Source organism: Protopterus annectens, chromosome 2.part1, assembly GCF_019279795.1.
Source record: "Protopterus annectens isolate FY-2018-M chromosome 2.part1, PAN1.0, whole genome shotgun sequence".
In the NCBI taxonomy this organism is placed as follows: domain Eukaryota; kingdom Metazoa; phylum Chordata; order Ceratodontiformes; family Protopteridae; genus Protopterus; species Protopterus annectens.
The window spans coordinates 42,874,337-42,899,169 of NC_056729.1; the positions used below are offsets into that span (position 1 = coordinate 42,874,337).

General features: G+C 40.7%; 1 protein-coding gene across 4 annotated transcripts in view; it reads left to right on the plus strand.

Moving 5' to 3' along the window:
• The window catches only part of PEX5 (peroxisomal biogenesis factor 5), a 672,311-nt gene that overhangs the window by 187,881 nt on the left and 459,597 nt on the right, over window positions 1-24,833 (plus strand). For all 4 annotated transcript variants that reach the window (XM_044062012.1, XM_044062007.1, XM_044062008.1 and 1 more), the window contains exon 6: window positions 1,526-1,634. In XM_044062012.1, coding sequence (XP_043917947.1) covers window positions 1,526-1,634 — 109 coding nt within the window. The remainder of the gene's footprint in view (window positions 1-1,525; window positions 1,635-24,833) is intronic.

Here is a 24,833-nt window from a genome sequence, read left to right on the forward strand (position 1 = left end):
ACAACCACATCTGTGTGAATACCACCCATATAATACCACTAGTACTTTTTCTTTGTAACAGTGCGTCAAAAATGATGAAAATATCCTACTAATATATACACTCCTGTTTCTTTCTGAAAGTTTCAAGCTACCATCAATGCTGCAACAACTCCAGGAATGTCCGCCATATTTTCTTTACTTTCACAACATAAACCTTTAAGGGATAGTGACGTTTTAAACTATTGCTAATTTAACTACTACGTTCAGTTTGGTGTTATGGAACTCTACTTTCTAAACTTTCAGTAAAGTAAAACTTCTGCCTTCTCGTCTCAATATTCTGTGGTGCGATCATGTGGTAATTCGTGATTTCAAAGCAGACCCATTTTTTAATAGTTGAATAAAAGGTAAACATATGTATTGTCCTTTTTAGATGACAGAGTGAAGTAGCTATTGGTTTACTTTGGGACTACCAGTACAGAAAAATGGCAGCTCTTAAGTTATGTAGTGGGTGCACAGATTGCTTAAGTTTTTGGTAACACTAGCTATGAGGGATATGTACTGGATTTACCTTGTTTTTGTGTGCCTTGGTCCTCATTGATTGACCGTTAAGGGCATGGAGCATATAGATGAAATATCTCCTTTTAACTGTTTCCCCTCTGTCTGTTAACTGGTAGCTGCAAATCAGATGTAAATGTGCCAACTTACTTTGCCATCTTTGTTCTTTTTAAATGTAGAATGCTTTCAGGTCATATAGAGTATATTATAACACTTAATAAGCATCATTTCACAGTACATCACAAAAAGAACAGCTGTTGTCTGTGTCTGTCAGCTGTCCCCATTTGTCCTGATATGGTTAAACAGTCTTTGTTTGACTGCTATTTCACCTTTCTAATTTTCTGTATGGTGTGATAACTATAAATAGTAAGAACAGTACATTTTATTTTTATTTCAAAAACCCATGGAGTTTGGGAAGGGAAAATGAGTGAGGACAGAGCATGACTAGGCTCTGTAGGCTCTGGCATATATTGTCAAAACAGGAAAGTAGGAAAGAGCATGGACCCATCAGATGCATGTTGCTCAATCAACAGCACTATTATCAAGTTGTTGTGGTTGTTGTTGTACTGAACAAAAAATAATGAATGAAACGGCTTTCACCAAACAACAAGAGGTTCATTTTTTTTGTTTTTGAAGAAGAAATTCCCCTGCACCCCATGTGAGGGGACATCCCCCACTCCCTGAAAGTCATGTTGCTCACTTGTCTTAGATCGTTCAGCACTCAATGGCAGACATCCAACTCAGCTGCTGTTTTCTCCTTTATAGCTGCAGGTCCTCCTCATGTGTCCACTTAGGACATAGTTTCTCACTGTGATGCATCTGGGGGTATACAGAATAGTGCTTTCAGAATATAGGACAAAATGATCTTGCTAAAATGTCATTGCGTAAGTTAGTTTTTGAATTGGCAGTTGTATGTGCAACATACAGTTAATAAATAGTAGCAGTAAAAAGCAAATTCTCTGTTTCAGTTGTTTTCCTGTTTTGCTTTCAGATCCCTTATCTGGGTCACCAGCGAAGTGGGCAGAACAATACTTGGAGCAATCAGAAGAGAAACTTTGGCTTGGAGATTTTGAGAAGGAGAAGAATGCTGAAGAAAAATGGTAATGAAGGGTTAAGGTTACAGACACATGAGTAAAACTGATCTGACCACACTCTGATTGGGATTCTGTGAATTTATTTAGATGGGTGCTTCTTATTTATGTAATGTGGCTTTAGAGTTCTAAGACTGGAAAATCTGTGGAAAGGAAATGTTCTAGGATTAGAACATTGTTCAGTAGCCTTGCCTGCTAGAACATTAGCGTCAGAAGACCCACCTTCCAGAATTCATCATTCCTCACTCTGGTGTGGCAGACACCCACCTCTTCGGGACATCAGAATGCCTCTAGCATAAAATCAGCATGAACTCATGCTGTGTTAAATTTTTCTTCCCACATTTTGCAGAGTATGTATTGCAGTGTTGGACAAACCAGTTTGATTTGGGCTGCTTCAGAGATAAGGAAAGATGAGCACCCTGCTGTGGAATTTCCTTATCTTCTTTGCTTTTTGTATTTAAGTATTTTACCTTTCTTTATAGCAGATTTTCTGCCTAACTAGTCTGATATTGAACATGTGTTCTGGTACATCAGGACATTAGAAAAATATGCTTTTGTGGTAATTAGGCATATTCTACCACAAAGACTTCCACACACACATTGTGTTTTCTGTTTCGGCTCAGAGCATGATGTAGAGAACTATGAGATTCTGTCCGGAATCCACCCCAGAATGTTGTGTAGTAAACCATGTTACTTAAGAGACTTATTGCAGAAAAGGCAGACAAGTCAATGAAGAGCAAAAAAAAAAAAACACTGAGAGAAAGTGGGGGTGAGACCATAATGATAAGCCTGAGGGACCCAATGGATTATCAGGCCCCCTGTGAGCCACCATGATTATGTGGATATCCCCCTTTATCTTTTCACTCAAAACCAATTCCACTCTTTTCCAGTTTTCCCCATGCAGGATTCCTAGAAGGCTAGACTCCCAGAATTGTGGTTGCCTGAACTGCAAAATAATATATTTTCCAACATGGGAACTGATAGAAATAAAAAAAAAATAAAAATCCAGTAATTGTTTGTTTTTGAAGAATTTGGTTCCTGGCTTTAATAATAAAGATCTGAATGCCTCCAAAGAAAATAAATCACAACTCAACAAGAAATTTCCTGTTAAAAAGTGAAAGAAGCTGTACTTGATATGATCATGCCTTGCTTGCTAGAAGCACTGAAAAAAATATTATTCATTATCTTGGAAGAAACAGTAGAGAATGTATTCAGAGGTATTCAAAATCAGTGGAACATATGAAAAGTATATATTAAGTCAAATAATAAGCCGCTTTAGAATATTGAAGAAGCTTTGGATAAGCAGTCCGAGCTGGTGAATATCCTGATGTCAGAAGTAGAAATGATAGAAAGACTGAACAAGAACTGACACAAGAAGAGATTGAGCAGAAACTTGTAGAACTGGAAGATTGAGAGAATGTCTGCAATTCTCATTCTGGAAAAGCTGGAGGGAACTAACTGCTTAAGTTTCACGAAAGGACAAATGAGTAGATCGGATGGACATACTCAATCAGGAATTAAGAGCGGGAAGAAACTCTAATTATGTGCACTAAATCACTTTGCCAGAAGACAACTAATGCCTAAATTGGTAAAGATGGAAACCTATTTCAGCAGTAAGAATTCTTGTTAACCAAAGTCTGGCTCAAGTTAGGGGGCTCAATATATTTTGTAAAACGTGAAAAGAAAATAAATAATTATATCAGTTGTAACAAAATGTAGAGCAAACGGATTGCATTTTTAAAAATATTTTTTTTTTCAGTTGGGACAAAGACCTTCATATAGACAGATTAAGCCCTGGTGTTACTTGAGAACTGTTCAATCATAACACAAGCAGCAACCAAGAGAAAGGAGATGCAGTGAGGTTTCCACTGCACAACATGTCAGTCCAATGTACAACATGGGACCAGATTGCAGCTCTCATTCAACCTCTCTCCATCTGTACTCCACTCTCTGCAACACTTATGTTCATATCTACATCAATTACTTGTATAGTTATCATCTGCCTAATATCAATGTACCTAATTGTAACTCAAATAATTTATTGATTTTTTTTTTCTTGTATTAAAATAAGACTTGCAGTGATGAAACTTGATGTCATGTTAGATGTTTTATAGATATTCTAAGACTGTTGAGTCTCATGACCATCTACACCTTGCTAGTACCCTTCTTCCTGCTCATTTCTCCAGGAGGAGACTGTTCTCAGGGTGGGTCGATGCACTGTACTGCCTCAGATTGGTCACCCTAAAGCTGATTCTGATCTATCTCAGGTACTTGTATGATAGGAATCTGCTCTTTCATGGTCAGGATGAATATGTCCTTAGTCTCTGTCCCTAATTACTTTGTAGAGGGTAAGATTGTTGGCCAGCAGTGGCTTTTCAAGCAGCTTCTGAAAGGAGTGCTTTATCTCCATCATATTTTGTGGACTCGGAATTCAGGCTTGGTCATCTGCCATTTGACTGTATTTAGAACTGGGGCACTGAAATTAATTTATTGGGGAAGACTCTTCTCAGTAGCCTTCAACTGTCTATGGGATCTTGGAACTTCAAAAATTTGCATTTAAGGATCTGTATCTGATCATTCACAAAGGCTATTATTTTGAGGACCATTCCTCACTTCCCTTTGTTTTCTAAGTTGTCCTTAAAGCAGTTCACTCATCTTCTGGCTTTATTTTTCAGGGGTGAAACAAGCGTAAAAGTCCTCTTCATAATCTGGGTGTCCACCATCAGGTCATATGTTGACTATTTGCCTCTTTCACCCTAGGGAAGAAAAGTCTTGCAGTTGCCAAGCAGACATATTTTTTTCTGAGGGCATTATCAACTGCACCATCATTAGCCATCAGACAGCTAGCAGCCTGCTGGAAAACAGTGTAGTCAGTGCTTAATCTGCATGAGGACTGTCTCCAGTGCATGTTTCAGAAATGTTTGTGTTGTAGACATTTACACAGTGGCCATATTGTCTTTAATGAACACATTCATCAAGTATGAGTGTTTGAATGACATCATTAGGAGTTGAGCCTTCTTTGGCAAAAGCAGCACTGAGGGGCTGTACCTTGTAAACTTTAAGCTCCTTCCACTCTGTTATTACTGTTAAGAGGTCAACCCTACAGAGGTCACTTCATCAAGGATGGTGGTCAGTGTTTTATATAAGGGATATATTTTATCTTGGGGTTAATTATCAAAATAGCTACACCTAACGACTATAATGTCTTGCAGTACTGAGAGAACATGCAGTCACAAAATGTCAGGACATGCAGTCAGAAACTAGAACAATATGGAATGAAGTGGCACAGATAGTTCCAGTAATAATGGGAGCAATAGGACCAAAAATATCATTTTCAAACTACTGATACAGGTAACTCCATATTCCTCTTGGCAAACATCAAAGACTGAAGCGATACTAATTTCATTAAAATTAATTGTAACCTGACAAAGGAATGGGATTCAGTCTTGTCTAGGTAGTAGAAACCCTAATTTTTTTTGCAGAAATTGCAAAGAAGAACCATTCTTAATTGATAACCATGTTAGTTGTGTAACGGGTAGCACACTCAACTCGCCTTTGGTGCAGAAGCTGTGAGTTCTATTCCTGCACTAGATAGCTGTATTGCTGACACTGCAGTTTAGCATAAGGGGGTGCTGCTGTTTTCACCATCTCGTCCTTCAGATAAGATGTTAAACAAGGTGCTATCTGCTTTAGTTGATGGTAGCTCAGGTGGGTGTAAAAGATCCCATAGCACCTATAGAAAAGAGTAGGTGAAGTTCCCCAGTGCCCTGATCAAATTTTAGTAGTATAAATACCACCTCCCCCCTGAAAAGAGGCCACTAACCTAGCATGACTAACCCAATCAACAAAGGATAATTAACCTAAAATAAAGTATGCATTCCTTCGATCCCAGTTTGCATGGGTATCTCCTCCACTCATCTTCTAATATTGTAATTCCCCATAATTTGGGCAAGTATATATCTGTGTATTGCTTGTTACTGGTGTAGGTGCAAATCTTTATTGTTGTGTTTTGATTTGCAGGATGACGCCTCTTGTTGGCTAGGATATAAACTGGAGTATGAGCAATGGTCTTACTTTTACATCTGGTACATGATATCAACGTGTGGGTCAAAACAAACACTTGTAGCCCCAGGCATAGAAACGTCTTTAAATTTTAATGCATTATGATTAGTGGAAAGGATGAACCCAGCCAAGTATTCATCATGAAGGGTCCTTTGGCCCTGTTTGTAAATCCATTGAGTAAATGCTTATCTTTTGGCTACCTCTGAAGAAGCAATCACTTTACAAAATTGTTGGCATGTTTGGGATACCAGAAAGCAGAAGGGAGACAACTGTTAATTAATCTTCCTTTAATAGTTACCAGTTCATACAGTTCTGTAGCACAAAAGGAATGCCACACAGAAGTCTAACCCTACATCATTCACAGGTTAATGGGGTGGTAGAGAACTTATGGTCAACATAAGAACTGTTACAACTGCCAAGATCAAAAGTATTCCATGGAAATGACAGTGTACTGAGAGAATATCAACAGTTCCCAACCATACACCAAGGCATATGCTATCCAGCTTAAATGTTTAGTTGTGAATACCTTCAGTTTTAGAACTTGAGTTATGTCTGATGAGAGAGAGAAAAGCTACAAATAAAAACACAAGATAGAGAGATGTACTGATTTTTAGAGGTAAGTCAAAGAATGCAGTACCCAGAAAAGCCACACTGTTGAAGCATGAAAAACTGAATAAACTTATATCTGGCATTAACTTTGCAGTAGGACATCAAAGGCTTATTTGTTACTGTTCTCAATAGAAGACACTGTTTAACAAGTAATTGCTCATTTTTAAAGTCAGAACTGATGTCAATTTTCATTCATTCCTCAACATATGGGTTCGGATCCTACACTCTGATCCGATTCAGCTGTTACTCTAGCTCGTGGTCACCAACAAACTCTCGAGCTCCTTACCTACCCTAGTCCACCATGCCTAATATCCCTCAGATCTCGTTTGCCGCTTTCGTGACTAGACATGGTTGACTGCTTCTCGTGAGCAGTTTGCTTAAGATAAGTAAAATTTCTTTGAAACTTTGTCCATAAAAGCTAGCGAACCTTTGTTAGATACTTTAATTTATTTCTTAGAGTTATTTTACTACCCTTACCAAACCTTTCTTCCCTTTGTACACTTGCTAGTGTATTTGACACTACCTTTGTTGGTAGACCTTTCCTACCCCCATTTATCCTTTCCCAACAAGGGCATTTTACTTCTCCGATTTGTCCTTATACATATAAAAGTCTGTTACCTTACCTTTTCTGGTTTTTCTGCTTACTGTTGTCAGCTATAAGTTTTTTGCTGGTGTTCTTTCCAGTTTTCTTGATATAATTGTTTCTTACATTATGTCTGACAGAGGATTCAAGAAGTGTGACAGATATGGGCATAAAATGCATTTCTCAGATGCTCACACACTTTGGTCTATTGTTTACGTGCGGAACAGCTAGATCAGGAGTACGGCATTTGTTGCGGTATTAATCCACAGGCTTTAACCGAGAGGAAAAGCAAATTAATATTAAAGGGTATGTTTCCGACTCTATTGTCTGATGCTTTTAGAGTTCAACCTCCTGAAGTGAAAGTTGGGCACCCTTCAAAAAGTTCCAGAACTGTGGAATCTTCTACTTTGACTTCCTCTGAACCAAAGAAAAAGAGAGAAAAATTGGATTCTGTGCCTTCCACGATCCGACCTTCAGATCTGAGCAAGTAGCTTTCTGTATAGATAACATTGGATCCAAAAAGATGCACTTCGGATCCAAAGTTCCTGGATCTGAAGCCATTGCCTCGCATTGTGTATTCACCCTCCGTGGATCCGGTACTGTCCAGGGTGCCTTCCCCTTTTCTTGAGTGGCATTGTAAGTCCCCTTCAGTGGTGTCCTCTCATTCCTCCAGAAGTCTCACAGAATCAGGTGTGGAAAGGATGATGAGGAGATTCTTCACGGAAACAAGCTATTAAGGGTAAACTGACTCTCTGCGGCAAGCACAAATCCTGGTTCCATAACAAAAACGGCCAATGCTACAAGCAGAAATATGTGAAATTCTTTAATTTTAAGTGTACGAAAAATAAAATCCACTTTTCGTCGGGTATAATATCCCAACTTCCTCAGAAAAAACACATGGGCATTGTTACATCACATGTCTTATATAGTTAATTAAACCAAGTCATATAGTTAATTAAACCAAGTCACATGATAGACGACTTAATTAGTCCTTAAATTTAAAGTGGTAAAAATAATGAAAACTAAACAATGGACAATGAAAAAGTCCTAACTTCATAGTTAAAACTATATGTAAAACATTTTAAAAAGTTTTTTTAAAAACCTATTATTAATACATTCCTAAATATTAGTGAACCATATTCTAACAATGTATGTATTCGTGCTTACAACCTACCGACGATTATATTATGCATACTATAGGAGTTTGTGAAATGTATATAAAAAAAAAAAATATATATATATATATATATATATATATATACATATATATATAAAATTACACTTATCAAACCCAATCTATTACAATGATAGTAAAAAGTAATAATGGTGAAGAATAATATAATAACTTAAAAACAAATATCACACCATTATATCTATCTACGCAATTATTAAAAAGTATATATATATATATATATATATATATATATATATATATATTTATTTATTTATTTATTAAGCCTATGTCAAGTCACTACTTAACTAGCAAATACTGTGAAATAAAATTGTATAGCAAAAGGTTATTTAAAAAGTGTACACTAAACCTAATAGTACCGTAACCTACGTTGACATACTCTAATACACTTTAATGTAATGCCATCCAAATTATTCACTATTGTACATTTATTGTACTATTGTGTGTATATATATATATATATATATATATATATATATATATATATATATATATATATATATACTTTTTAATAATTGCCTAGATAGATATAATGGTGTGATATTTGTTTTTAAGTTATTATATTATATTATTCTTCATCATTATTACTTTTTACTATCATTGTAATAGATTGGGTTTGATAAGTGTAATTTTATATATATATATATATATATATATATATATATATATATATATATATATATATATATATATATATATTTATATTATACATCTCACACAAACTCCTATAGTATGCATAATATAATCGTCGGTAGGTTGTAAGCATGAATACATACATTGTTAGAATATGGTTCACTAATATTTAGGAATGTATTAATAATAGGTTTTTAAAAAAACTTTTTAAAATGTTTTACATATAGTTTTAACTATGAAGTTAGGACTTTTTCATTGTCCATTGTTTAGTTTTCATTATTTTTACCACTTTAAATTTAAGGACTAATTAAGACATGTGATGTAACAATGCCCATGTGTTTTTTCTGAGGAAGTTGGGATATTATACCTGACGAAAAGTGGATTTTATTTTTCGTACACTTAAAATGAAAGAATTTCACGTATTTCTGCTAGTAGCATTGGCCATTTTTGTTGTGGAACCAGGATTTTTGCTTGCCGCAGAGAGTCAGTTTACCCTTAATAGCTTGTTTTTGTGTATGTGTCCATGGATCCTGGATCTCCACTCAGTTCGACCCTTGCATCTAGCCAACATGGAGGTGAAGGCAGTTTGACGGCTCTCATAGAGTTATTATCTCAGAAAGTTGATAATCTTTCAAAAAGACTAGATGATACGATCCAGTCCCAAAGAATTGTGAGCCAGCAAGACACTACTAACAGATTTGTGCATGTTAATTCAAATTCTCAACATGGGCCTTCTATTTTGGACAATGAACCAATAGCGTGCAACGATTCTGGGTTTTGTAGAAGCGTTGCAGCTGACTAACCGGTTACAGTGAATGCACACAACGAAGTACAACAAACCGACGATACAACGTTACCAATTGTAAAGGATTTACACTCTTGGGTAAATAGAGCATTTTCGTTTACCGGAACAAACTTAAACAGTACTCAGGAAGCTGCCCAAGAGGTAAGAGTGGATTTATCCACAAAACTGAATACGTGTGACGAGAAACTATGCAAACTAAGGAAAGTACAGCTAGAAATAGCGTACTTCAGAGACTGTATTAATTTGAAAATTGTGCCTAAGGGACTCAGACTATGGCAGTACCCTACAGGTCTGACCGAAGGTTCCGTTTTTCATAAAGCTTTAAGAACCTTGTTTGATAGACATGGCTTAGAATTGTTGGAAGTGCTTTGTATTCACTACCAACAAACTGTGGACAGACTTATTGATGAAACTAACAGACTCGATTCTGAAATTAAGAGTGACGTGTTTTTCTAGGTACCGCTTTGAATATGATCGAATTTTTGATAGTATAGATCAGTATTTATCAAAAATGAATTCTACAAAAATTAAGAAAATTAAGAGACCTAAAAGACTATGAGACAGGTACAGCTTATCCCAAACCACCCAGCTCACAGCGGGGTTTTTTGGTTGATGAGAATGGCACTCAAAGTAATTCAGAAGAGTTTCAGAACCAAGGTGTTGAACTTGTTAACTCTTCTATTAACAACAATGAAATTGTACCGAATCAGTACAATGTAAATTCGGGTACTAACCGTCGGAGTGAAAGGATAGCATCCAACAATAAAAATAACTCCAACCAGAATATGTTTACTAGAAACACGAACCAAAGAAATTTTCGATATCGTGCCTTGAACTTTGTAGAATCGAAAACGAGAACAACCAGGAGCACGAACAAGACCAAACAGTAATGATGGACACTGTTTCGGTTATAAACAAAGATGTTAAATGTAAAATTTTGTATGATTCCAGTATGGACTTTAAGATCTACAATTATTCTGACATTGACATCAGTTCAGAAATGATTGATTTATTAGCAAAGGGACATACATTTGTCCCAACAGTAGAACTTGATGTAGCAACTACTTTAATTGATCTTAAACTTTTCATTAGGAAACTTAACTTAATGGTTTTAATGGGTGGAGATATGAACAATAAGTCTGACTACTATGTTTCGAGCGTGTATAATCCACCCTTACATCCTTTGCTCACTTTATTTGAACAAGTCAGTGAATTGGATATTCGTAGCCTTAAGAACATAGGAAAAACTTCAAGACACAATAAAGACCGATCTTTTAACATTAGTAGAGATGCCAGGGATAACCTGAAATTTCTATGTCAAGCCCCCATCCGCATTATGAAACCAGATAAGGGTGAGGGGTTAGCTATAATGAATATCACGGATTATAATGAAAGAATGACAGAAATCTTAGATAGCCATACATATGTAGAAGCATCTAAAAATGAGATGTGTGGTGCTTACAGGAAAGTCATAGCCTTTATTGAAGAACTATATATAGAGGCAAGGATTGACAAATCAATGTATAATTACTTAACTCAACCTGCCCCTCGAATCCCAAGGTTGTTCGGAATTCCAAAGGTACATAAATGTATAGATAATCCACCTATGCGACCTTTAGTGGATGGTAGGAACAGTATTACCTATATGTCCGCCAAAGTAGTTGATAATATTTTAAAGAAATATATAAAACTTGAAACACAAATCTCCAAGGATTCTTGGTCATTCCTGGAGAACATCAACAAGCTTGAGTTTAGCGAAGATACTTTTTTTGTAACAATTGATGTGAAGGATTTATATTCATCAATCCCACATAGTGTAGGAATAGAGTGGGTTGTACAAATGTTAAAAATTCTGGATGCCCCTACAGAAGAGATACAACTTGTAGGAGAACTGATTGATACAGTACTATCGTACAACTATGTCCTCTTTAATGATGAAATATACCATCAAAAAGTTGGAGTAGCAATGGGTTCCCCCTGTGGTGCCAGCCTGGCAAACTTGGTAATGGCATACTGGGAGAGGGAATATGTGTTAAGAAATCCACTGTTTAAAGACCAGATTCAGTTCTATACCCGTTTTTTAGATGATATTTTTATTCTATTCCAGGGTACTGTGGATGAAGTACAACAATTGTTAGAAATGTTTAACTCTAGCACTGACTTTTTAAAATTTACATCTAACCACAGTAAAGACAGGATAGCATATTTGAATGTAGAACTGTGTAAAGACTACAATGAAAAGATCTTTGTTTCTAAAATCTTTCGTAAGGACACCTATTCCAACATGTTTTTACATTATACCAGTTGCCATCCTACATATCAGAAAAAATCAGTAGTTAAAGGTCAAGTGGTTAGAGCTGCCGGGATGATTACTAAGGACACCGAGTTTGAAGATGAATGTAAATTATTACAATTGTTTTTTTAGAGAGAGGGGGTACCCAGACCATTTTGTATACGACATCATAAAAGAGGTTCAACATAAAAGAGAGTTAGGTGTTTACACCCCAATTTTGAAAAACAGCAGAGGGGGTAGACCGTGGACGAGTACAAGAACAAAAACATTTAACCCATGTAGTTTTATCTGTACGTTTAATATGGATTCCTACCAAGTAGTAAACATTATTGTGAAAAATTGGGACATTTTGATGAGAGATAGCCAATTCAGAACGTTGTTTCCATCAGTGCCTGGAATAACTTTTAGACGAGGTAACAACTTGAAGAACATGCTGGAAGCTAACCCTAGACCATTTATTAATAGGAAGGGTATGCATAAGTGCAATATGTGTCGGATTTGTAAATATATCGACACAGGGTGTAACTTCATGATGGGCAGTAATAGATATACTACCACAGGGAAATTTAATTGCAGTAGCAAACAAGTTGTTTACCTGGCGAAATGTACAACATGCCCAGCTTTCTACATAGGTAAAACTGGTAGAAAGCTGGGCGAGAGGATTTATGAACATATATGCTGTATAAGTAAGAAGAAATTAGAAAATGCATTGGTTAGACACTCAAGTGAGTTTGAGGGGCATAAATTTAGATTCAGGGTCCTTGACCAATTGAATAATGACGGAAGAGGTGGCCCTGAGTCACTAAAATTAGAAAGAATAGAACTGCTTCGGCAACTTAGAGTGAACGCCTGTCAACACCCTGGTCTTAATGAAATGTGTTCGATTATGTGTATTCTTAGACTGAAAAACTTAAATAGGTAAGAAATGGAGTGTTAATAAGTGTTCGTACAATAGTGTATAATTTGGATGGCATTACATTGAAGTGCATTAGAGTATGTCAACGTAGGTTACGGTATTATTAGGTTTAGTGTACACTTTTTAAATAACCTTTTGCTATACAATTTTATTTTACAGTATTTGCTAGTTGAGTAGTGACTTGACATAGGCTTAATAAATAAATAAATAAATAAATAAATAAATATACTTTTTAATAATTGCCTAGATAGATATAATGGTGTGATATGTGTTTTTAAGTTATTATATTATATTATTCTTCATCATTATTACTTTTTAATATCATTGTGATAGATTGGGTTTGATAAGTGTAATTTTTGATATATATATATATATATATATGTATATATATATATATATATATATATATATATATATATATACATTTTTTATACATTTCACACAAACTCCTATAGTATGCATAATATAATCGTTGGTAGGTTGTAAGCACGAATACATACATTGTTAGAATATGGTTCACTAATATTTAGGAATGTATTAATAATAGGTTTTTAAAAACTTTTTAAAATGTTTAACATATAGTTTTAACTATGAAGTTAGGACTTTTTCATTGTCCATTGTTTAGTTTTCATTATTTTTACCACTTTAAATTTAAGGACTAATTAAGTCGTCTATCATGTGACTTGGTTTAATTAACTATATAAGACATGTGATGTAACAATGTCCATGTGTTTTTTCTGAGGAAGTTGGGATATTATACCTGACGAAAAGTGGATTTTATTTTTCGTACACTTAAAATTAAAGAATTTCACGTATTTCTGCTTGTAGCATTGGCCGTTTTTGTTGTGGAACCAGGATTTGTGCTTGCCGCAGAGATTCTTCACGGAGCAATTTCAGAAGGGAATCTTCACGGTTCCTGCCCCCTCAGGTCAGGAACACCATCCATCTACTACTCCACAGGTAACAACTCCTCCTCTGATCCAACCTGTCAGGTTTGAGTCCTCTAATCCAGGCCCTTCTGTTGGATCTGAAGAGAGCTTTGTCTTCAGATCTAGCCTTTACTTTGAGCGCACAGGTTCTGACGTCTTAGGATCAGGATAACTCTTGGAGTTGAAACTTCCAGGTTGGATCTGAGGGAAAAGGATTGACTCTTAAGGTTTTCAGAACTGTCTCTTGCTCTCCGAGCTTCAGTGTTGGATAGTTCAGCTCTGGCTTTCGTCTCAGGCAGACGACGTTTGGAGTAGAGGGAAATGGTGGGCCAGAAACTCGTTTTTCTCAGCTCAGTTGATTTGTTTCTCTCCACAATGGCCAGCTTTTGAGGTATTGAAGAGGGTTTTCTCTGCTCTGGCAGGTCAAGTGAGTTCTTCCCTCTCAGATCCACCCTCGACATCTCACCTGACTTTGCACTTTAATCCTCAGCATTCTACTTGGCTGGGACAGCCAGCCTAGAGCTTCTAGACCACCCAGCCAGGTATTGCCATCTCTTCCAAACCTTCTCCGAATCATTCCACCAAAGAAGTCCCTAGGAAGAGGACGTGCAAGAGGAGGCATTTGGACACCCCCCAGCAGTAAAGAAATCTATTCATCAAGGATACTGACTTTGAGGGAGAAGGGTCTCCCAAATCACTACCCAATGATGTCTCATTTGGAGACATCCTTGAGATCCTTAAACAGAGTGGTGGTTGATCTGCCTAAAAACCACCTCCTGAAGAGTTAGTATTTCTGGAAGCTTTTGACCTCCTGGGTCACTGCAACCACTGCTGAGCTTATTGATTTGGTTGTCAAGCAGGTGTGGAAGGAACCTGATATGATTAAGACAATCCCGAAGAGACCAGACAGGATCCTGGCTCCACCAATGAGTAGAGAACATTTGAGTAAGGGAGTACCAGTTGATGCAATGGCTGTGGTGGCAGCTACAAAAAAGGAACTCGCGGAACAGAGTTCCACTGTCCATCCCCCTAACAGAGAATCTAGGGCACTGGACAAATTTGGGAAGTGAATTTATGTTTCAGCAGCATTTGCTCTTCAGTTGCTGAACTACTTGGCATACTTCACAAGATTAAAAAGGGAATTGGTTAAGGAAATTTCAAACTCCCTTTCAGGGGCCTCTACTGCAGCTGCTCAAACTTCTGTGGCTTCATGGTTGGCTACCGTTCAGTTTATCGCTAATTCATTCAAGAGACTCATCTCGCATGCTGCAGAAGGCACCTGTAGGGCTGCAGGTTCAGTCATTTCCATCAGGAGGCAAACCTGGATGCGCCTGTGTGATTTTGCAGAGTCCAAGTCATCTTTCATCGGTGCTCCCTTTGACAGTTCTTCTTTGTTTGGCCACAGTAAAAGACACCTTCTCCAGATGTGAGAAGGATGGAAAGATCCTGTCTGCAGTGGGTGTACATTTTTCGACTCAGTGGGGAGGTTGAAAGATGTGGTTCAAGAAGTCTCAGGGTCCTTTCCAGGACATACATGGAGGCAATTCCCCCAGAGGTAGAATGAGGAGCGATAACGATAGAAGATGCCCCCATGGCAGAGGAAGCTTGCAAAACCAAGGTTGTAGAAATGCATTTTCCGACAGACCCTTTCAGTGCCCTTGACGGGAGGCCTGATTGCCTTCCTTTGGAGTCAGTTGGGTGGTCTCTTACCTCTGCACCAGGAAGCCTGGCTAAACATAACAAAGAATACTTAGGTGCAGAAAATCATTTTCAGAGGTTGTATTATTCCCTTTTCCCTTCCATCCAGATGTTCCACCCAATCAGAGGGAAGCAGTAGCACTGGAAGTACAAAAGCCTAGAAAACAGGCATCCGAGAGGTCCCCTCCAGACAGGATAGAATTCAAAATTTTATGAATTCTTTTTAGTGCCAAAGAAAAGAGGGGACTGGAGACTGATTTGTAGATCTCATTGTGTTGAACAAATCCTCATACCTTTATCACTTATTACAAACTAGCGTCTGATATTGAGGGGAATATTGGCCTTTGGCTCAGCCCTGCTCAGGAATATCCTTCCTTAGAAGCCGCCCAGGAATTTAGGTAGATGGGGACTCTGCCCCATACGTTGAGGAATGAATGAAAATGGACAACATCAGATAAAGAAGTTGTGTATTTGCCATAACTTGCTGTCTGTGTTGTCCATTTTCATTCTTCCTCAGCTCCCCCAGACTCCATCCCACTCCATTTTTCACAAATGACTCCTGATGGAATGAGATCTTTAAGGACACAAAGGACACCATACGTCCTTTGTGTTGAATTCCAGTTATGGCAATTCTTTTATAGTCTCTTTCTCTCTCTCTCTGTCTCTCTCTCTCTCTCAAGGTGCATGTAGGATCTGAGGAATGTTAGGCATGGAGCATTGTGGGTAGGAAAGGAGCTCGAGGGTTTGTTGGTGACCATGAGCTAGAGTAACGTCCAAGTTGGATCCGAGTGTCGGATCTGAGCCCATACGTTGAGGAAGAATGAAATGGACAGAAAGAGGCAATGTTATGGTAAGTACACAACTTCTTTTTTGTTGGTAATAATTGCTACCTGTAATGGTACTTCCAGTACAGTCAGTACCAGTTTGCCCAGTAATGGTCATACTGCCTTTGCCATTAAAATAGACATGCACACTTGTCAAGAAGGTCTCAAAGGACTGTTAAAAACCTGGCATACCTCATTTTGTGTGTGCTGTATAGTGTCTTAGCCTGTTTCTTTAATATTGATTGATTTATAGTTGGAACTAGTCAAATGTGTATATGTATACACACACAGCTATTAATAATTGTAGTAATTTGTAAATATACATGTTGATGTATTATGATCCTATCTCGCCTACATTCATTACTGACGGGCTCGGAGCCGAGAATCGGCTCCGACTCGGCCGTTATAACTAGCACAAAGTCTCTCATGGGCTGGGCTAACCCTGTATCCCAGGATGCACCACGCCCAAACCCCCAGATCTCGTTTGCCACTCCTAGAGTAACGACGTGGTCTCGACTTGGCTGTGGCTAAGTACCCTCTTTTTTGACTTTAATAACTGCTTGATTATTTCCAAAAAGCTATTTTAATAGCTACGTTGTCTGTTGTTTCCCTTTTGAGATTGAGTGTGATTTTTTGTGTGGTAATCCTTTGTTTGGTGGGCTAGGCCCGTTTAAGTTAGAGGGCCTTTGCCCTATCTTGTGTTTTGTGTGGTAATCCTTCTGTTTGGCGGGCTAGGCCTGCTTAAGTTAGAGGGCCTTTGCCCTATCTTGTGTCTTTAGTGTTCGGGCGTTTAAGTTAGAGCCCTTTCCACCCTCCCTCCTTGTGTTGCTGAGTGTGCGGTCGTGTTTACTTATGTCTAGCAAGGAACAAAAAGAACATAAGCCATCTGGCTTTAAAAATGCACCAAATGTACGTAAAAAATGTCTTTGACTGATGACCATGCCATCTGTGTTTATTGTCTCGGTGCCATACACTTGCAGGAATCCTGCAGTGTTTGTCATGCCTTCTCTTCCAGGGTTTTACAGGAGAGAAAAAATAAACTTATCCTTAAGGGTTTGATTAAACCCTCCTTTGAGGAAACTTTAGCATCTTCTCCCTCTTCAGAGAAATCCAGGTCTAAGACAAAAAAGAAGTCTCCGGCTCCGACTAGTTCATCGGAGCCTCCGGAGAAAAGGTCAAAAGCTATATCTCCTTCCTCAGCTCCACTGGTCTTGGAGCCGCAGGAGGTGCTGTCTAAGGCTATGTCTCCTTCCTCGGTTCCACTGGTCTCGGAGCCGCAGGAAGTCTTGTCTGTTTCGGGGTCGGCTTCTTCGACACCACGGTCATCGGCACCAAAGGAGGTTGCGGTGGTTCTCGAGCCTGCTTCGGCTCCGATCCCTTTGGAGCCGACTCGGAGCCGTTCCCCCCCAGTCTTGTCTCGGTTCTGACAGAGAAGGTTTCTCGACCCCCTTCTGTCTCCTCCAAGTTCTCCAGGCTGTCTGATTCGGATGTGGATAGGGTGGTCCAGAGGCTCCTCCAGTTACCAGTGTTAACTAAATTATTTTCGGCTCTAGCCCAGTCGGCTCCGGAGCCAGCCCTAATATCGGTTCCGTTTCTTCCTCCTCCGACAACCTCGGTGTCGTCGGAGCCGGAGTCTGCCGAATCGAGTGAAGTCCTTAGGTCAGCTCCGAAACCTCCTGTTAGTCTTTCGGATCCGACCTCGGCTCCAACCTTTTCCTTCCCTTCTACAAGTTTCGGTACTCTGGTGTCCTCAGTCGAACCCGAGGGGGATACATCAGGGCTTCAGGTTTCGGCTCCGAGTCTCCCCCTTGGTGCTTCGGCTAGGGGTACCCCAACTCCGGTCATGGTCTCTGAGGTGGGTTTTTCGTCCGATTCTGGTGGACCTGCCTTCGAGGCTATGAGGAGCGCGCTGGCCAAGTCCATAGTGACTTCACCTGAATCGGCAACTCCATCCCCAGACTCTGTGACTAGAGGTTCTGGTGCCCCCCTGTCTCTGGACAGCGGGGCTCCTAGGCCTGAGGATACCTCCATGTGTGGTCCCCTGCTTTCTGAGGGCCCTTCAGAGTCTGTGCCTGAGGAGCCTCCCAGGAAGAAGTTGTGTAAGAGGAAGCACGTAGAATCCCCAGATGAGTCTGTCACCTCGGACACCGACCTCGATGATGCAGAAGGGTCCCCGAAGTCGTCCTCTGATGATGATGTCTCGTTCTCCGATATCCTGGAGATCTTGAGACAGCGGGGCATCCAAAAACCCTTGTGAGGAGGAGTCGGTCTTCCTCAAGGCCTTCGGAGCCCAACCTTCCGCCTCCTGGGTGTCTCCACCGTTCGATGAATTATTGGAGCTTATTTGTCGAAGGGTGTTGGAACACCCTGATTCTGTGGCGCCAGTTCCTAGCCGCCCCAATAAGTTCTTATCTGCGCCTCCTGGAAAAAAAATTTTGAGGAAGGGAGTACCTGTAGATGCTATGGTGGTGGCGTCTGCCACTCAGCAGGACGTGGCAGAGGCTTCTACTTCCATCCATCCTCCTAATAAGGAGTCTAGGAGTATGGATAGGTATGGGAAGCATACCCTGTCTTCAGCGACCTTTACCTTGCGGTCGCTGAATTACTTGTGTCATTTTATGCGGCTCCAAAGGGATCTCATAAAGAAGTTGGGAGATACCCTGTCGGGTAACTTGCCTGAGGCGTTGGTCCAGTCTGTTAACGCCCAGCTGTCTACCCTTTCTTCCATCGTCAACTCGTCCATGAGGCTCATATCTTATGCAGCCGAGGGGGCGGGTAGAGCAGCGAGTTCGGGCGTAGCCCTTCGGAGGCAAGCTTGGATGCCCTTGTGTCATTTTGCGGAGGCTTTCAAGTCTTCTTTCACAGACGCCCCATTCGACGGGTCCTCCCTTTTTAGACCCAAAGTGAAAGACACCCTCACTAGATGTGAGCAAGAGGGTAAGACTTTGTCTGCCGTTGGGGCCCGTTTTTTGCTTCCCACTAGACCTTATCCCAAGGCTCAGAGGGGAGGGAAAATGGGGGTCAGAAAGTCTCAAAAGTCTTCCTCTGCCCATCGAAGTGACCCCCCCCTCCAGGGGCAGAGGAGGGGGGAATTTTAATGGAAGGCGTCGCCATAGAGGCGGTGGAGGCCCCCGCAATACAGGAGACCGCGAGTCCTTTCGTAGTTCCTCCTACCAACATCCCTGAGGGATTACCCGACTGTGCGTCTCTGGAGCCAGTCGGGGGTCATTTTTTGGAGCATCTTAAGGCCTGGGAGTCCATCACTCAGGATCGATGGGTGCTTCGTATCATCACCGGAGGTTACACCATTCCCTTTATCCGTCCCCCCCCCCGCCATCAAGGAAAATCCCGAACGTTCCACCCAGTCAACGGGATCAGGCAGCAATAGAGGTCTCAAAGCTGCTAGAAAAAGGAGTCATCCAGCCAGTCCTCGCAGACCAGATCGGATTAGGAACTTACTCAAGATTATTTTTGTTGCCAAAAAGAACAGGGGACTTGAGACCCATTCTGGATCTCAGCCGTTTAAATCGCTTTGCAAAGAAGTCCAAGTTCCGAATGGTCACGTTGCAATCCATTTTCCCCTTGCTGGAAAAAGAAGTTTGGATGTGCTCCATTGATCTCAAGGATGCCTATTATCACATCAAGATAAACAAGGCTTCCAGGAATCATTTACGCTTCCGGCTGGGAGCCAGTCATTTTCAATTCCGGGCCCTGCCCTTTGGTCTCACCACAGCCCCCAGGGTGTTCACCAAGTGTCTGGCAGTGGTGACAGCTCACCTGAGACGTCTAGGATTCCAGGTGTTTCCTTATCTAGACAACTGGCTCCTCACCGCCCCCACCAGGCATCTACTTGTTCAAGCCACGAGAGCTACTGTCGAAATGGGCCATCTACTAGGGATTTCATTCAACTGGGCAAAATCTGTATTGCTGCCATCACAGCGTGTTGCCTTTATCGGCGCAGAACTAGACTCTGTAGAGATGCGAGCTTTCCTACCGGCAGAGAGAATAAAAGTGTTACAGGCCCAAGTTCTGGCTTTACTACCCCGGGAAAAGGCCCAAACCAGGATGGTTCTTCAGTTGTTGGGATCAATGGCAGCTACCATTCTTCTAGTTCCGCTAGCCAGGTTACACATGCAAATACTTCAGTGGCTCCTTTTGGCCCAGTGGTCATATCAAGAACATCCCTTATCCCATCCGATTCTCATCACGGAGAGATGCTGGCAGGATCTGCGTTGGTGGCTTCTCTCGTCCAACCTGAATCAAGGGAGATCCTTGAGCCCCCCATCCCCTATTGCCACAGTAACCACGGACGCCTCCCAGATAGGGGGGGGGGCATTATCTGGGCGAGATGGTTCAAGGTACGTGGCAAGACCACGTGGTTCACTTGCATATCAATGTTCTGGAGATGAGAGCGGTGCTTCTAGCGTTGCAGGCACTTCACAGCTCTCTTCCAAGGGGAACTATTGCGATTCTTTCCGACAATATGTCAGTTGTCTGGTATCTGAACAAGCAGGGAGGAACCAAGTCCTACCCCCTTTGCAGGGAGGCCATGAGAGTGTGGAATTGGGCAATCGCTTCCCAGCGCTTTCTAGTGGCAACGTACATTCCTGGGAAGTCTAATGTGATAGCAGACAGGCTGAGCAGAGCTATTCTGATGCCTCACGTGTGGTCCCTGAACGATCGAGTGGCTGCTCAGATCTTCTCCAGGTGGGGCCTTCCCTGCTGCGACCTCTTTGCCAGCCCCCTGAATGCAAAGTGCAGCAGTTTTTTCACTCTGACCCCCCCCCCATAGGGGGAGTCACCCAGGGATGCTCTAGTCCACAATTGGCCCTCCGGTCTGCTCTACGCCTTCCCGCCGGTCCCTGTTCTGCCAAGAATGATTCAGAAGGCTACCTGCTTGGGAAGCAAGATGATTTTGATCACACCACTCTGGCCCCGTCAAGTTTGGTTCCCCTTCCTTCGGAAGTATGCAGTGGATGGTCCTTGGATTCTGGACCCAGCTCCAGACCTATTGACTCATCAGTCAGGACAGCTCCATCCATCCCTACGAACTCTCAAGCTCGCTGCCTGGCCTCTCCACTTCCGACCTTAGTCAGACAGCATGTCCTTACCCCGGAAGTAGTACATATTCTGTCCTCCTCCCACAAGTCTTCTACTAGGAAAATATACTCTAGTAAATGGAAAGATTTGCAGTTTGGGCTCAGCAACGTGATCTTGATCCCCTAACAGCTCCTGTGTCGGCGGTGTTAGATTTCTTAGCAGCACTATTTAGACAGGGTTCGGCTGCCTCCACTATAAAGGTTCAGTTGGCAGCAATCTCTAATTATCATGTTGCATATGAGCCTTCCCTCATGGGTCATAAGCTGTGTAAAGCCTTTCTGAAAGGAGCCTGGTTGCTTCACCCTCCGGTTTCGCAACCCGTTTTGCCATGGGATTTAAATGTGGTGCTCAGAGCTTTAACGTCTTCTCCCGTTGAGCCGGCAGCCTCTTGCGAATTGAAATTTCTGTCATGGAAGACTGCCTTTTTGGTAGCCATAACTTCAACCAGAAGGGTATCGGAGCTTCAAGCCCTTTCTGTTAAATCTCCTTATTTGATTTTTCATAAGGACAGAGTATCTCTGAGACTTAATCCTTCCTTTCTCCCTAAGGTCTCTTCTGCCCTTTGTCTCCACCAGTCTGTTGAGCTTCCGGTCTTTTTTCCACTGTTTTCCAACAAAGCGGAATACAAATTTCACCAGTTGGATGTGCATAGACAACTGAGGTTTTATTTAAATAGGACAAAACAGGAGAGGAAATCAGATCAGTTGTTTGTGTCCTTTTCGGACAATAGAATTGGCAGATCTGTAACTAAGGGCACCATAGCTAAGTGGATTAGGGACGGCATCTCTTTTATTTATGCATTAGCGGGTAGGCATCTTCCCTTTCCAGTTAAGGCACATTCTACCAGGGCTATGTCAACTTCAGTGGCTTTTCATGCTAGACTATCCATAGATGAGATATGTGCAGCGGCTACTTGGACTTCTCCACATACCTTTATTTCTCATTACAAACTGGACATGGCCTCTAGAGGTCGGGCTTCCTTTGGTTCCACAGTGCTCAGGAGTGTTTTCCAGTGAGCCTCCCAGGATTTAGGTGCTAGGGACGCTGTCCCGTCAGTAATGAATGTAGGCGAGATAGGATCACATTACATCTTTTAGTTATGTACTTACCATAATGATAGATATATGTGATCCATCTCGCCTACATTCTTACATACCCGCTCTCCTTCCCCCTACCTGTTGGACTTGGAGGAAACTTGTATTCTGATCCTTCTGAGGATATTACTTTTTCTCTCCTCTTACATATATACCCTTGTGGTGTGGTGTGTGTGGGAAGATATTATTGGGGCAAACAAGATCTGGGGGTTTGGGCGTGGTGCATCCTGGGATACAGGGTTAGCCCAGCCAATGAGAGACTTCGTGCTAGTTATAACGGCCGAGTCAGAGCCGATTCTCGGCTCCGAGCCCGTCAGTAATGAATGTAGGTGAGATGGATCACATACATCTATCGTTATGGTAAGTACATAACTAAAAGTTCTTGATTATTGCAGCTGAAAACAGTATTGCCTAAAATTTGTAAAGCATGTATAGACTTGTAACCATGATGAAAACAGTGCACTCCTACATGTTGAGGCATTGGTGAAAGAGGTGGCCTTGCTGATTCATGAGTGTCCTCTGGCATCTTCATTTCAGGCTAGTTGCTGGACCACAAACTACTGATGGTACTTAAAATCTACTTGCAGGAGGTAAGTCCACCATCCTGTTTTCATGATCTGAATATTTTGACTGTCCAAAGTCTTTACTAGAACTAGTGTGATGAAAGTAATTGCAATAAACTTGAAGAGGTCATACTACATGGCAAGATGACAGCCCATGCCAGCAAAATAAAATGTATTCCATCCTAGCAAGCTAGAACCGGCACTTTGCTGTGTTTGCAAATGTCACTTGTGGAGATATTTTCTGGCTAAAAGGGTCATGCAGTTGACCCGTTGTCCTCTAACTCTAAGATGATCAGACCTAACAAAGGCATTTACTTCCATAATTTGCAAAATTATGTAGATGGTGCTGCTTAGGTCTTTCCCTGCATTTACCTCCGCTACCTCTGCTAGTCTTGAACATGATTATCAAGTGAAACATAGGCTCTGCTGTTTAGCTCCAAAGCTAAGAAACTACCTTTGTGCATCTTCATTGACAATGGCCAGTAAATGCAACCAAATCTTTGCAAAAGATTTGGTAATGGTTCCTGTAGTGCATGGTTGTAAGAATTCTGGGCATGTAGATATATCACTGTCAGTTCAGTGCATCTGGAAAATCTTCCCCATGAAATTAAATGATTGCAGCACCAATGTTTTTTTTTCCATTGAAAGATATCTTTTTTTAAAACTTTTTTTTAAAATGAATGTGAAATGTATACACCTACAGTAACAGGAACAAAAACAAGCCGTAACAGCATTTCCATTATTACTTACATTTTCTGGCAGTTGGTGCAAAGGGTTAAAGCAGTGAGTTGTTTGTCCCTGAAAGGGACTGCGTGTCCAGTTGGTCTACCTGTTTAACAAATATGTCTCATTATTATTTTCCTTACAAAAATGTTCATTCACTCCAACACAACACAAATTGCTCAATACCTGCCTTACCTAAAATTTACCTTAAAGTTCATGCCTCCTGAACATTATACTGCATGGATTGTTCCCACTTTCTTTTATATTCTTTACAATATTCAATACTTTAGGTATAGTTGGTTTATATTTTGATTTCTATTTTCTAGTAATAGTTTTTTGGGCCAGTGGTATTAAGGCCTTTAGGCTTACTGTGTTTAGGCAATTCAGATCGTGTATCTCAAAAGAAAGATTTTCTTGGTTATAATAGTTTGCCTTCCCCAACATTTCTGGCAAAGTACTCTGTAGGGAATTTTTAAAACTGCTAACTTATTAATTTCTCAAAAAAAAAAAAAAACATTCTTAATTACCACTCTTTTTCCTAATACCCCTCTTCACTGAAGAAAGCAGGATGCCGAAACCAATATGATGTTGGTGGAACCACTTTTAATCTAATATACCTAATAAAATATATGTGTGCATTATACACCTTGGTGCTGGCCGCTTTTTTGGACGATTTCACGTGCCATACCTGCGAGCATCTTCTTGGTTCCAGTTAGTAGCCCAGGATCTCCCAGGAGAAAGCAATAGCCTTCCAGATCACCTAAGCAGTTCAGTCTCTGACCCCCCATGAGTAGATGCTGAAAAAGCACATTTCCAAGAAAGCCACAGAAAAATGGGATGTGCCAGATGTAGATCTTTTTGCCTCAAAAGAAAACGGGCAGCTGAAAAAGTATCGTACAAGGACTCCAGACAACAGGGCCTGGAGGACGGATACCTTCTTACCATGGGCAGATTTATTTCTGTATCCTTTTCCTCCCATACCTCACACCTCAAGGTTGCTAGTAAAGATCAGGGAGGAAGGGCCGAGGATGATCTTAACTACACCCTGCTGTCCAGGGCAACATTGATTCACACTGCTGTACAACTTGAGCAGCCAAGAACTACAGATGCTTCTACAGGAGGTAGACCTCTTAACCAATAGCAAAGGAGCCACCATCCACCCCAGTCTACACACATTGAAATTG